This window comes from Schistocerca piceifrons, chromosome 1 (genome assembly GCF_021461385.2).
Source record: "Schistocerca piceifrons isolate TAMUIC-IGC-003096 chromosome 1, iqSchPice1.1, whole genome shotgun sequence".
NCBI lineage: Eukaryota > Metazoa > Arthropoda > Insecta > Orthoptera > Acrididae > Schistocerca > Schistocerca piceifrons.
The window spans coordinates 1,014,291,093-1,014,306,812 of record NC_060138.1 but is presented as its reverse complement, the minus strand read 5'-3'; the positions used below and the strand labels follow the sequence as shown (position 1 = coordinate 1,014,306,812).

At 39.1% G+C, this 15,720-nt stretch overlaps 1 protein-coding gene across 1 annotated transcript in view; it reads right to left on the bottom strand.

Annotated features, from left to right (window-relative positions):
- Positions 1–15,720, bottom strand: part of LOC124777202 (UPF0602 protein C4orf47 homolog) — a 130,554-nt gene that overhangs the window by 89,217 nt on the left and 25,617 nt on the right. Inside the window, exons 3-4 of the mRNA XM_047252520.1 lie at positions 12,268–12,421; positions 12,040–12,149 (exon numbers count right to left, since the gene is read on the bottom strand). Of these exons, the coding sequence (XP_047108476.1) occupies positions 12,040–12,149; positions 12,268–12,421 (264 nt within the window). The remainder of the gene's footprint in view (positions 1–12,039; positions 12,150–12,267; positions 12,422–15,720) is intronic.

The window sequence follows — 15,720 nt, the reverse complement described above, 5'->3', positions numbered from 1 at the left end:
AAAAGGCCCTGTGAATGAAGATTTGCAAATGTCTAATAATAGTGTGAGAATAAAGTTTGTTGACAGTTTTGTTATATGATCAGGGATGTAATCAACACCTGCTGAATTGCTATTTTTAATGAGCTTATGATTTTTCATAGCACATTTTGACTGGCAGGACAAAGCAATATTTTTTTTAATTGTGGTTTTCAAGTGCCTGGTTGTCCTTCACATCTAATTTGCCAAATTTTTTGGTCACTAAATCATCTGCAATTATAGCAAAGTACGAATTGAACAGGTCTGCAAATAACTTTGGGTCAGTAATGAGGCTGCTATTATGGAACAGAGCAATGTTCTTATGAGTTTCCTTCTTCCCAGTATTATGAAAAGGATAGTTGCTACTCACCATGTAGTGGAGATGCTGAGTCACAGACAGGCACAACAAAAAGACTGTCACAAAATAAGCTTAGTCAAAAATAGTCGACAGACACACACATACACACACACTCATGCAAATGCAACTCACACACATGACCACACTCTGTGGCAGCTGAAGCCAGACTATGAGCAACAGATGCAGTGCATGATGGGAGAGGTAATTTGGTGGGGGTAAGAAGGAGGCTGGGGTGGGGAGGGTGAGCTATGGCAGGGTAGGGGTGGAGGATTGTGAAGCGCTGCTGGGGAGCATACAGGGACAGGTTGGAGAGAGGGTAGGGCAGCTAGGTGCACCCTCTCTCCACCCTGTCCCTGTATCTGTCCCAGCATGTTCAGGCACTGAGTGCCGAATTCTGCTATTGGCCATAGTTCGATGGTGACCATACATTCTGTTGGACAGCTGGTTAGTGGTCATGCCCACATGAAATACAGTACAGAAATTGCAGCAGAGTTGGTACATGAAAGCCACTTCATGGGTGGCCCTACCTCTAATGGGATAGGATAAGCTGGTGACAGGATTGGAGTAAGGTGTTGGGACCACAGCAGCATTGATACACAGACCAAAGAGCCACGGTCCTGGTGTGAGAGTCGAAGACTGTTCAGTTCAGAGCTTTGTATCGAGTAGATGTGCTGTGTTTTTCTCTTTTGTGATGAAGTACTGTCAACTCATAGCTCTATGACTCTTCCACATTCATTCACTTTATGTGTTTCATGGACAATCACAACCAAACACCATACCTGCCCTCCATGTACTTTCTAAACTGCCTGGTGGATCAAGTTGGTATCATGGTCAGAACTTTTCAAGGCTGGGTTCAATGTCAGGTTTCCTGCTAGAAAGATTTTGAGATTGGCTTGCAAAGTGTTATTTCCAGTTGACTTTACATGTAAAGGAAAATAGGTCCTTCACCAAAGCAGCATGGTTAAATGCAGGTTTAGGGCTAAAAGTGAGATCCGTGAATAATACTGATAATTCAGGGGGGAGAGTGCTTTGGATAAGAGGTTGAGAACACTGTACTGTTGTGACTGGTTCTTGTGATTATGAGTTATTACTGGTCTGGGAGGCAGTGGTGAACGCTGTTGGACGTTAAGAAGGTGGCCAAGCTCAGTTTGTAGGAGAAGAGTGGTTGTTGATGGTGTGGCTGTTTGGGGAGCTGCAGAGGGACAGGGAGGGAAACACCACTGTTGACATAGCTTAGGAGAAGTTGGGATAGCTTTGTGAGGTGAAGTCTGGCGTGTTGTTGCAGTCTAAAGTTGGCTTGGTGGATGATACCATCCAAGGATACATGAGGGGCAGATAACTGTAAGATTTTGTAGAAGGAGAGAAATCTGTTGGAGTGGAAACAGGCAGATGAGGCATATAGATCACAGTTTAGCTGGGTAACTCCAAGGGACAAGCAGATTTCAAGAAACAGAATATGGGACCTTAATTTTGATAGTGCCAAAGTGTGTTTTCAAAAAGAAGGACTGTAATATGTGATGGGATTCGTCAAGGCAAAAGAGGACAGTTTGGAGTGTTAGAAGTGATGGGAGTAGCAAAAATGTTAGGCAGAGGGTGGAAAAGATAGAAAAATGGAAGAAAAGCAGGGAAAAAAATTGGAAGAATCAGAAGAATTGACAAGAGAATTGTAGAACAGACAATGGTTAACAAGAGGCAATGAGTGGGCAAAAACTTCTCACCACAAGAGTGGTCTATATAATCCAAAAAATTGATCTGAAAAAAAAGAAAAAAAAGGAAAAGTCATGAAAGGACACGCAATTTTAAAAAAACTGGCCAAACAGAAAGTGAAAGTCACAGGAGATAATGTAAACTACTTTGCATGGCAAATAAAGTAATGTAGGAGATGGCAGTAAAAGTTGATCAAAGCAGTTTGGCGAAAAACAAATGCACCACTATCTCTGAACATCCCTTACAAGCCTTCCAAGAATTCCTCATATCCAACATTGCTTCACAACCTATCCACAGGTCCCTACAACATGACCCTAACCTGTCCTCTGCAGAACTCCAGGCTCTGCTTTCCCTAAAAGCTGAGAACTCCGTCATTATCCTCCCAGAAGACAAAGGATTTACCATTGTGGTACTTGACCAACAGGAGTATGTTGTGAAGGTCTACTCTAGCTGTCTGACACCTCTACATACAGTATCTACCATCAAGATCCCATCCCTCTGATTCAAATGGACCTGTAGTCCTACCTTAAAACCTAAGGCCTTTCACAAGGACTCACACCTCAATCCGTAGAACTTCTTACACTACCCAAACCACACACCTCCACCTTTTACCTTCCTCCTAAGATCCACAAACCCAATAATCCTGGCCATCCTACAGTTACTGACATCAAAGCACCCAGCGAACGTACTACCCAAACCACACACCTCCACCTTTTACCTTCCTCCTAAGATCCACAAACCCAATCATCCTGACCATCCTACAGTTACTGACATCAAAGCACCCAGCGAACATATATCTGCCTTAGTAGATTAGCACTTGAAACCCATAGTACCAAGACTTCCTTCCCTTATTAAAGATACCAACCATTTCCTAGATTGTCTGAAATATGTGCCTGTCACACTCCCACTACACACTTTGCTTGTCACCACTGATTCCATCTCTTTCTGTACCAACAACCCCCTTGTACGTGGTCTGTCTGCTGCTGAACATTTCTTCAGTCAACACCTACCTGATTCCGAAACTAGAACATCCTTCTTGCTCACCTTAATCAACTTTATACTTACCAACAACTACTTCATCTTTACTGGGCGGACATACAAACAGATGAGGGGTACAGTCATGGGAAGCAGGATGGCTCCTTCCTATGCCAACCTTTTCATAGGTTGCTTGGAGGGGGCTTTCCTGGGATCCATAAGCCTTCAGCTCCTGGTTTGGTTTAGATTCATTGATGACATCTTTGCCGTATGGACTCATGGTGAGGCTGACATGTTAAAATTCCTGAAATCTCTAAATACCTTCTCTCAATTAAATTTCCAATTCCAAATCCCATGCCACCTTCCTTGATGTTGATCTCATCTTCATCGAAGGCCAGCTACACACCAAACCTACTAAAAAACAACATTACTCAAATTTTGACAGTTGTCAGCCTTTCCATATCAAATGTTCCCTCCCATACAGACTTGGCATTCATGGCAATCATATTTGTTTGGATGCAGATTCTTTACAGCAATACACCACCACTCTCACTTCAGCCTTCACTGCATGTAATTATCCCAACAGCCTAGTTCAAAAGCAGATTTCCTGGGCCATCACATCCACACTACTTGTCACCCAGTATTGTCCTGGTCTTGAATGTATTAATTAGCTACTTTGACAAGGCCATGACTTCCTAAAATCATGCCCTGAAATGAGATCCATCGTGTCTGAGATTTTGCCCACCACACTAGAATAGCTATTTGTCATCCTCCGAATCTTCACAATATTGTTGCAGAAGAAGCTGAGTAGCACTGTGGTATAATGGTTATGATACTTAACTGCTTGCATGGAGGGGTGTGAGCTCAAAACTCACTTGGACTGCACAGTTTTAATTTCTATATGCATTTCAAGTACATTCTAGAAGTATCCACAAATGTCAAGAATCATTGTACTGGAATTTTCTCTAGCTGTATATATAATGTGTGTGTTCTGGCCAGAGGCAGTTCACTCTGCACTCTTGTATGTGCAAGTGCTGAATAAATATTTGTTAAGTGAAGTTAGTGTTCATCATTCATCTAATTATGCCTTCTACGTGACAATATTTATGCTGCTTCTGCACCCAGCTCCCTACCCTATAGCTCCTACCCCTCTAACCGTCCCCTCCGCAAAACTTGCCCTATGCACCCTCCTGCAACCACCTATTGCAACCCTGTAACTGGCAAAACATATACTATTAGAGGGAGAGCCACCTTTGAAATGACACATCATATACCAGTTTTTATATAAACACTGTTCGGCCTTTCACATCAGCATGACTATCACCCAGTTATTAGTCAGGATTAATGGGCATAGGTAGAGGGTGTATACTGGCAACACACCATATCGTGTTGCAGAGCATGCTGTACAACAAGACAGTCATGACTACAGTGCCTGTTTCACCACACATACCATCTGGTTCTTCCCCCAGACATAAGTTTCTCAGAACTCCAAGGGTGGGAACCAGCGCTACAAGATGTCCTTCGTTGTTGCCACCCACATGGCATTAATTTACATTCTTCACCCTATTTTAGTTTTCTACACCTTTCATTTTCTGACTTGTCTATTTTTGCTGCCGCCCCCCCCCCCCCCCCCCCCAACTCTGTTACATACAATGCACTTAGCTTTTCACACTTATTAATTCAGGCATGATGTTTTAGCAGTAATCTCTGTCTTGCATATTGCGTTGTCTTCCACCTTTAAGCTCTCAAGTTTTTGAAATCTTGTCCAGTGCTGTCCCCAACAATCAGTCCTTCCTTCTCATCCTGTCGGAAAGTCTCCCCTGACCCAGGATTCTGGGTGACATTTCTAAACTTTACCCATTTCCCTAAACCTCTCCCGTCCTTTTCCTGCACCCCTCTTCCTTCCCCTTCTGCCAGAAGAAGAAGCCGCTGGCTTCAAAAGCTTGTAAGAGTTAAAGTCTTTTGTGTGTGTTTTCCCTGCCATTGCTTGGTGAGCATTTACTTTACACTAAAGAGCTATGTATGTTTCGGGATTGGGTCACCTATAAAAAGGTACAAGAACTAGCAGTGCTATAATTTTAATGTTTCTATCTTCTCAAGTGATGCTTTTCCTGAAGTCTGATTTAAAACATTTTGCTTTTGAAATCTTCCAGGTGCGTTCATGATATCAGCAAAGCCACCCATTCTGTCCTGGATTTTCCAAAATCCAAGGGAGCAAAAAAATGCTGAATATCAAATATCAAATGACATCCCTTCCTGATTTATATTTTGGTTTCATTGGAGGTGTTTGTCTTTGCACTGCAAAGGCTATTGGTGTAATTATTACCAGTGCAAATGTTTCATTTATTTCAGCCCTGTCTCAAAAATAATCATTCCTATTAGTTAAATATTTGTGTTTTAATTTCACTACCTTCAGACTCTTGCTGCAAAACTCAATGCAGATATTCAAAATATCCCTCAAGCTACAAATCACATCCTCATTAAGCTAAGACTGTAAGTATTTAAATGTTTGTATAAATGATTATTTTCACTGTAGTGTCATTACATGTGCAATATCTTTGTAAAAGTGATTCAAAGATAAATAAAACTGCACTACTATTACTACTACTGCTTCCAAGCTTATGAACCACTTCCAGTATTTGTTTCACAACTTGTACACAACCAAGCACTTAGAAACAGCTATATGTAATAATCAGCTCTGAAGCTGATCACTTTGTGACCGAGAAAGTAAATCTCTCGGAATACATGATTGGGGGTCAGTGTAAATTTATATATGATGGGTTTGTAAGTGATTAGAGTTGAAAGTCTACGTGACAGCTAGAATGGCCACCAGAGTACTTTAGTGTTGTTTGTATTTAGTGCTATTAACAGACCTGCGAGGGTACATAAGGGGTGTGAACTGTGTCAGATCTTGACTGATCACTGTGGAGGACGCAGAGATGCTGCATACTCATGTGAGACAAGTGTTATCAGCACCTGACAGAGTTTGAACAGGGCCTCATTGTATGTCTCCATTTGGCCATCTGATCAAATCATGCAACATCCCACTTTGTGGGGCATTCAGATTTGGCAGTGGTCTCATGCTGGACTGCATGGGAACATCAGTGTAGGCATACTTGTTGTTAATGTTCCTGCCTACCATGTCCAACCACCACAAGGGAGGATAACTGTATTGTGCACCAAGCACAATCTGCACCTGCTGTCTGAGTACAAGTAAGGGAAACCCTGCAAGATTCTGTGTCATCCCACACCACAGGTTGGAGACCATCAGCAGCTGAACTAGGGAATTATGATCCCATGCATAGCCTGCCATTACAATACAACACAAACAGTTGCATATTGGACTGGTGACATGACTGGAATGCATGAACCGCTGAAGAACAGTGCTGCATTGTCTTCAGCAATGAATTATGGTTCTACACTACCCTGGATGATCATTGTCATTGAATATGACAGCATCTGGGAGAGAGGTCCCATCCTTCCAACATTTTTGACAGGCACAACAGTGTTACTCCTGTCATCATCGTATGGGGAGCCACTGGCCATGAATTCAGCTCACATTTGGAAGTGATTGAGAGAACTCTGACAGCACAATAGTACATCATGGACAGCTAGCTCCCTCACGTGTTACCACTCATTCGACAGTATTGTGGGGCCATTTTTCAGTAGAACAATGCTTGTCCACACATGGCTCATGTCTATATAAACTGTATGCATGATGTTGAGGTACTCCATGGTTATCAAAATTCTCAGGTCTGTCCCCAATAGAACATGGTAGCAGCTGGCTCAAAGGTCAATTGCCGGCTGCGGTGGTCTCGCGGTTCTAGGCGCTCAGTCCGGAACCACGCGACTGCTACGGTCGCAGGTTCGAATCCTGCTTCGGGCATGGATGTGTGTGATGTCCTTAGGTTAGTTAGGTTTAAGTAGTTCTAAGTTCTAGGGGACTGATGACCACAGATGTTAAGTCCCATAGTGCTCAGAGACATTTGAACCATTTTTTCAAAGGTCAATTCTTCCCCAGTGTCAGTATCCAAGATGTCGAGGTCAAGTTACAAAAGTTATGTGACAGCTTGCTGCAGGAGAAGATACAATGGTTTTATGACTTAAGACAAGATGGCGCCGATAGAAGAGTGTTGTGACACATCTCAGTCCTCAAAAAAGGTTAAATTAAATAGTTCATCGTGTAGGGAATGTTCGAAACGCGTCATGAAAGGCATCTTTTGTGTGAAGTGTAACTACTGGTTTCATGAAAAATGCGCGAAAGTGAATTTAAAACTCATAAAAGATGAGTTCCCATGGTCGTGTCCACATTGTTTGCGTATGGAGACGGCCGAACTCGTAAGTACCGTGAACTCAAAAGAAGAAATTATTAAATTGCTTCAAAGTGACATTGAAGCGCTGAAGGCGGAAATTTTAGCATTGAAACAAGAAAATTCTGAACTGGTTATTGAAAGAAAATCCTGCATGTGTAGAAATCAATCCATTACTGAACAAAGTGGCAAACATCCGCATTTGTGTAATACGGCAAATAATACAACAGAGAATTCTGTCAGTGAAACAAGTGATAAGTATAAATGGAAAACAGTTTCCTATAATAAGAAGGGCAAACGTAAAAGTGCAACGAACAAAGAAGATGACAAAAACGATTTATGTTATGTTATGTTATGTTATGTTATGTTATGTTATGTTATGTTGAAAAATGTTATTGTGCCGGACTGCAAGGTCGATGTTCGACCTGGAATCTGATCGCATCAGCTCAACAAACACTTTAAGAATGTATTGTCCACGAAAAGAAACACGGGCGAAACTGGTAACAAAACTTTAAGTACCGACGATTACAGAGGTGTCTTAATCCACGTGGGCACAAACTCCATCCGCAGTAACAGTGAGGAAGAAATCGTGAATGAAACGCGGAATCTGATTAGATCGGCGAAAACTGTATACCCAACAGCCAGGCTGGTAATTAGTGGAATCATTCATCGAAGATCGGTAAGTGATACTTACATCAACAGGATAAATACCGGCATTAGGGAACAGTGCAACAGACTCGGTGCAGTATTCATTGACCCAAACAAATTCTTAAACTGCAAGTGTCTGGGAAAAGACGGCCTGCACTTGAATAGATTAGGCTCTGTGAACCTTAGTAAAATGTTCATAGACGTGTGTAAAGTCCTAAGAAGCAAGGGAAACTAATTCATTGTGATAGGGGTGACAAAGAAAAAATTCAAACTGAAAATAAAAAGTTTAAGTACCAAACAAAGGATGCACGCGAAATAACTAAACGAAAAAATGATCTATTGATGCACTTGAATATAAATGGCTTACGGGCAGAACTACCAAATCGTAAATTCTCAAAAATCGACGAACTAAAAATTCTGCTTTCAGAATCCGTAAATATTAAAATAATCTGCCTAAATGAACACTGGTTAACAGAAGATAGTATAAAAGTACTAAATAGTATTAATAATTATAAGGTAGCTGCTAGCTTTTGTAGAATAAGCAAATCTCGTGGAGTCTCCTGCATTCTTGTCAATTCTTCCATAAGTTATACAGTAAGAGATAGTTTTAATTATTTAAATGAAGAGAGCGTGTTTGAAAGTTGCTCTGTAGAGCTGAGTGATCTGAATACATTGGTTATAGCAATCTACAGAATTCCTGGATGTGCGGTAACAAAAGTGTTTTTAACCAAATTCGAATGCCTCCTGGAAAAACTCCAGAAAGAAAGTAAGAAAAAAGTTGTTACAGCAGCAGACTTCAACTTAAATGTCTTAGTTGAAAGCAATGATTCCACAAAATTTCGTGACTACATTCAGAAATCTGGTTTCAAGCTAAATTTTTCTGAAGGCACTAGGGAAAACAGCAGATCAGTGACCTGCATTGATAATATTATTACTAACTACATATTTGACAGTGGAAATAAGCACAAATACTGCTTAGACTTGGGTATTTCAGATCACTCAGCTCTGTTTATTGAGCTCCCAAAAGCAAATAACCTAAAGTCTCCAGAAGTGTGTATAAAAAGGGATCTCAGTAAAAGTAAAATGGATTTATTCCGCAGTAAATTAAGTATAATAAGCTGGCCTGTAGACTACAATAGTTCAAGCTCGATTAACTATGACAAATTCTTAAATTGTTTCTTAGAGGTATTTAATGAATCATTTCCTCGTAGATATAAGCAAAAGAAGGTTAATGGTAAACTCAAATGGATTACAACAGGAATAAAGATCTCTAGTGCCAGAAAGAGAGAGCTCCACAATGAGTTAAAATCAAACAGAAATCCAGATTTTGTCATTTATGTCAAACAGTATAAAGCTGTATTTAGGAAAGTTGTAGTGGCAGCTAAAAAAATGGCAAATAATAAATTCATACGAGAACACAGAAATAAGACAAAAGCAGTGTGGTCAGTTGTTCAGTCTGAACTAGGAGCCAAAGTAAAAATTCATGAGATTTTGAAAATTAGACATGAAAATGAAATTATAGTAAACCCTGTTCAGATGTCAAGTTGTTTCAATGAATTCTTCCTAAACGTAGTAAGATCGGATGTGGATATGACATTCTATCAGGACATCACAAATTTGGAAAACAGCCAGAACACATCTTTTAAACAATTTGAAAAAATAACCCAAAGGGATGTGGAAAAGGAAATATTGTCTCTAAAAAACAAAACCTCACATGGGTGGGATGAAATAACAACATCTGTAATCAAGTATGTGTATGATATTATTTACCAACCACTGTCAACTATTATAAATCAATCTTATGAACAGGGATGCTTTCCAGAGGTATTGAAATATGGTGAGATCAAACCTCTATTCAAGAAAGGATCGACAGAAGATATGGGGAATTACCGCCCTATCTCTCTCTTGCCGGTCTTCTCTAAAGTGTTTGAAAAGATTGCAGCAAAACAAATTAATAACTTTCTTACTGTAAATGATATAATTTTTAAAAATCAGTTCGGATTCCCACAGGGTAAAAGCACTGCGAATGCTATAAATGAGTTTATCCAAAAAATATGCTCCACGTTAGATAAAGGTAGAAAGGTCACAGGTATTTTCTGTGATCTGACTAAAGCTTTTGATTCAGTGAACCATGCATTACTCCTCCACAAATTACAGATGTATGGAATCAGAGACACTGCTTTAAAATGGTTTAGCTCTTACCTGTCAGGTAGGAAACAAAGAGTAATTTTAACTTCAAATGGAACCAATTATTCATCAGACTGGAAAACAGTTCCCCAAGGAGTCCCACAAGGTTCGATATTGGGTCCCTATCTGTTTCTTTTTTACGTAAATGACCTACCACTTGCTATTGATGTTCATTCAGTCTTATTTGCTGATGATACATCAGTTCTAATTGAAAATGAGGTATCTGAAAATATTCCAGAAAAAGCCAAAAACACTTTAGAAAAACTTGAATCTTGGTTCTATCAAAATGGACTAAAACTAAATGTAACTAAAACCAAAATGATGCAATTTGAAGCTAAATCAGTAGAAAGGAGTGAAATAAAGATAACTTGCAATGATCAGGATATCACAGAAGCAAACCACGTGAAGTTCTTAGGCCTAAATCTTGACAAAAATTTAAATTGGAAGGTACACATAGATTACTTAGCAAATCAACTGAACAACTTAGCATTTGCAATGTGTATTTTGTCAGGTGCCACAAACATAGATACCAGAAAGATAGTTTATCACTGCTACTTTGAGTCAGTTATTCGTTATGGCATAATCTTCTGGGGAAATTCAGCAAATGTCACTAGGCTCCTAGTATTACAAAAGAAAGTAATTAGAAACATGTGTGTTGCAAAAAAACGGGAATCCTGTCGACCACTGTTAAAAAATTTAAAAGTACTATCTAGCCCCTCACTTTACATATATGAGATGGTGGTGTTCCTATATAGAAATCAACATACACTAGACAATTTCCGTTTTGACCACAACTACAGCACTCGCCACAGAGATAACTTCAAACTTCCAACACATAAACGCCAGAGTATATGGGGTTAAAAATTTTCAATAAAATAAAAGGCAGTAATATATTTAAAATGGAGATTGGTTCACTGAAAAGATTGCTCTTTACTCTCCTGGTGGAAAAGTGTTATTATTCTGTCGATGAATTCATTGAGGACAGCTTCACAATCTGAACACAGAGATTGTAATACATTTATTATTTTATGTACATGTGTAGCTGTAACTTAGAAATGTAAAATATAATGTAAACTTTTGTAGTTCTCTTAAAAAAGTGAAAAAAGTTTCTTTTGTAAACCTTGACATGTCTCCTGTACATCAAATCAAATGATTTGAAAATTGTATGTAATGAGATGAATAAACCACATAACATAACATAACATATGACACCATTCCCAGCCAAATCAGTGCATGCATCCATGCCAGAGGCAGTTCAACATCATACTGCTAAGTGGGCTCTTACTGCCAAGTTCTCTGTAAATTCAAGTCAATGTTGTAGTCACTGAAATAACACCACATACCCTCTCAACCTGTGATTTTCCATTTTATTTCCTTCTCCCTTTCTGGATGTTTCAAATTTCTTTCAGGCAGCATACTTCAGCATTATGTTACAGCCATGTGCAATGCAACTGAGCACTGCAGTACTAAGAGGTGCCATAAAGAAATGTTAAGCAATCAAAATAACCACAGCCATGTCTCTAGATATATGGTGAGGAATATAAGCAATGAGCAGAGCTACAGGTCTGTAATTTATACAGAAGATTCTCTGTTAAAAAGAAATGAAACTCACAAATCCTGAAAGCTATACAAAGAAATGTGTAATTACACACCAAAAAAATTCAAAATGCCAAGTTTGGCTACTTCTATGATTGATAATCATGACAAAGCACAGATTTCCAATTTCAACTTGCATTTTTGTTATAAGGATGGAATTAATAACTGCTAACAAACTTCTATGTGGAAAATTTGAAATTTACCACATTTCAAATATAGTTTTCACATTGGTACACTGCTTACCTGTAATTTTCTCAAAACAACCATAATAATCTCCAGATCCAGTTTGTCTTTTTGTTGGAGATGGCTGTACAAATGTTCTTGGTGCGATGTTCTTTGCAGTTGCTGCAAGTCTAAAGCATAATTTCAAAATTAAAGGACTGTGTAATGCAACTCCAAGTAATGCAATTATTTTATGAATAATTTATAGATACCGAAATTGAAATATCAGTTTGTGTGTCACACACATACCGTTCCAGATATGCTGCTCTACTCTTATTGAAATAGGCTTCTTTCTGAAAGATTCGTCTGAAAGGAATGAAGTAACCATCATCTCTTGCACATTTTGACTGTGGAAAACCAGGAATCATCTGACGCCCTTTGATACTTTCTTCATTGAAAACATCTGTGCAAAATAAGAAAGGACTCATACTATGTAACATAATACAGTTTTTAAATTGTTGTATTCACAGAAAGGTGAATTTAATTAAGAATAAAAGCATTGGAAACTATCTCTAAAGAGCACCAGCAACAAAAATTTTAATAAAGGCTTCTTGAAAAGTATTCCTTTACTTGTAATTAAAGTTATTTGAATTCTGTTGTCCTGCTCAAATTGTAAGGGCTACTATTCATTTTTGTAACAGGGAATAACAAATTAACTACACTACTGATGTGACATAGAGGGTGACAGTTATTGAACTATATGAAAAAAAAGTAAATTAGTTACAAACTATGGCATACACAACTTTATTCAACATGTAAACTACAGATATTGAGATTTAGGTTACAACATGTCTGATATGCCTGCCAACAGTGGTGATGTTGTGGCGCAGACAAATAGTGAAATTCTGCATACCGTCAATGATCTGAATGGCTCTTTTCAGCTCAGCAGTGGTTTTGGGGTTATTGCTGCAAATCTTGTCATTAATACAGCCCCACGAAAAGGAGTTGCATGTGTTCAGATCCAGAGAATATGGTGGCCAATCACAGCCCATGCCAGTGGCCTCTGGGTATTCCAGAGCCAGAATGCAGTCCCCAAAGTGCTCCTCCAGGACATCAGACACTCTCCTACTTTGTTGTGTTCGAGCTCCATCTTGCATGAACCACGTCTTGTTGAAATCAGTGTTAATTTGAACAGTGGGGATGATATCATCTTCCAAAACCTTCACATACTGTTTGATAATCACTGTGCCATTAAGGAATATTGCACAGATTATTCCAGGACTGGATATTGCACACCACACAGTCATCCATTGAAGGTCAAGAGACTTCTTGATCATGAAATGCAGATTATCAGTACCCCATATCCACCAACTGCTTATTGCTGAACCCATCTAAGTGAAAGTGGGCTTCATCGCTAAACCAAATCATACATGCGCATACTAATTCCCATCATGCCCCATGGCCAGCCGTTCAGTTTCTATGTCCTAATGCAAACCATTCAGAAGTTATGACAATTTTATTTCATAGAGTTCAGTAATTGTCACCCTGTATTTTGTATCATGGACTTGACCTAAATTCTTTAATTGTAGAATGATAGCGTTTGTTTGGGGTTTTAACCCAATTATATTAATAATGTTACGAAAGCCTACAAATAGTTTATTGAACATAAAATAATTTGTTTTATCCAATGCATATGAAATATGCTTGCCGCAGGTGGGGAGGCTTCCATGCCTCTACGATACAGATAGCCATATCGTAGGTGCAATCACAATGGAGGGGTATCTGTTGAGAGGTCAGACAAATGTGTGGTTCCATGAAGAGGGGCAGCAGGCTTTTCAGTAGTTGTAAGAGCAACAGCCTGGATGATTTACTAATCTGGTCTTCTAATATCCACCAAAATGGCCTTATTGTGCTGATACTACAAACAGCTGAAAGCAAGGAGAAACTACAACTCTAATCTTTCCCAAGGGCATGCATCTCTACCATAAAATGATGATGGCATCCTATTGGGTAAAATATTCTGGAAGTAAAACAGTCTCCCATTTGGATCTCTGGGTGGGGACTGCTCAGGAGTATTTCATCATCAGGAGAAACAAAACTGGCATTCTATAGATTGGAGCGTGGAATGTTAGAACCTGTATTCAGCCAGATAGATTAGAAAATTTAGAAAGAGAAATGGATTGGTTAAAGTTGGATATAATGGGAATTAGTGAAGTTCTGTGGCAGGAGGAGCAGGACTTCTGACCTGATGAATACAAGGTGTTGTTGTTGTTGTTGTTGTTGTTGTCATTGTTCTCGTTTTCAGTCTGAAGACTGGTTTGATGCAGTTCCCATCAACTGATCCCCTCTTTTGGTCAAGCTGTGCCACAAATCTCTTGTCTCACAAATTCTGTTCAGTGCTTTCTCATTAGTTACATGATCAACCCATCTAATCTTCAGCTTTCTTCTGTAGCACCACATTTCAAAAGCTACTATTCTCATTTTATCTAAACTGTTTATCATCTGCATTTCACTTCTATACATGGCTACACTTCATACAAATTACAGAAAAGACTTCCTAACACTTAAATCTGTATCCGATGTTAACAGATTTCTCTTCTTCGGAAATGCTTTCCTTGCCATTGCCTGTCTACATTTTATATCCTCCCTCCTTCGACCATCATCAGTTATTTTGCTGCCCAAAAGCAAAACTCATCTACTACTTTAAGTGACTTATTTCTTAATCTGATTCCCTTAGTGTCACCTGATTTAATCTGACTACATTCCATTATCCTTGTTTTGCTTTTGTTGATGTCCATCTTGTATCCTCTATTCAAAACACTGTCGATCGCATTCAACTGCTCTTCCAAGTCCTTTGCTGTCTCTGACAGAATTACAATGTCATCGGCAAATATCAAAGTTTTTATTTCTTCTCCCTGAATTTTAATTCCTACTCCAAATTTTTCTTTGTTCTATGCCCCTTGACGCTTATAACTGATGTGTGGTTTCTGTAGAACTTTTAAATAGACTTTCACTTGCTGTATTTTACCCCTCTTTTTTTAAAGAAAGTATTCCAGTCAACATTGTCAAAAGCTTTCTCTAAATCTACAAATGCTATAAATGAGGGTTTGCCTTTCCTTAACCTACCTTCTAAGATAGGTCATAGGATCAGTATAGCTTCACTTGTTCCTACATTTCTCTGGTATCCAAACTGATCTTCCCTAAGATCAGCTCCTACCAGTTTTCCATTCTTCTGTAAAGAGTTTGTGTTATCATCTTGCAAGCATGACTTATTAAACTGAGAGTTTGGTAATTTTCACACCTGTCAGCAATTGCTTTCTTTGGAATTGGAATTAGCACATTCTTCTTGAATTCTGAGGTATTTTGCCTGTCTCATACATCTTGCACACCAGACGAAAGAGTTTTGTCATGACTGGCTCTTCTAAGACTGACGTAGTTCTGACAGAAAATGTCATCTACTCCTTGGGCCTTGTTTCAACTTAGATCTTTGAGAGGTTTGTCAAATTCTTCTCACTGTATCATATCTCCCAGCCTATCTTACACTTGTGTCCACTTTGCTTTCTATAATGTTGCTTTCAAGTTCATCTCCCTTGAATCTTCTTCTTCTGTAGTGGTCAATCCAAGGATTGGTTTGCAACAGCTACAATGGCAGCTTGTCTCCATTCTGTGCGTCTTTCAGCTTTTCTCTTCATTTCTTTATAGGTGTTACATCCCACATCTTTCACGATTTGATCCATGTACCTCAGTCGTGGTCTTCCTCTT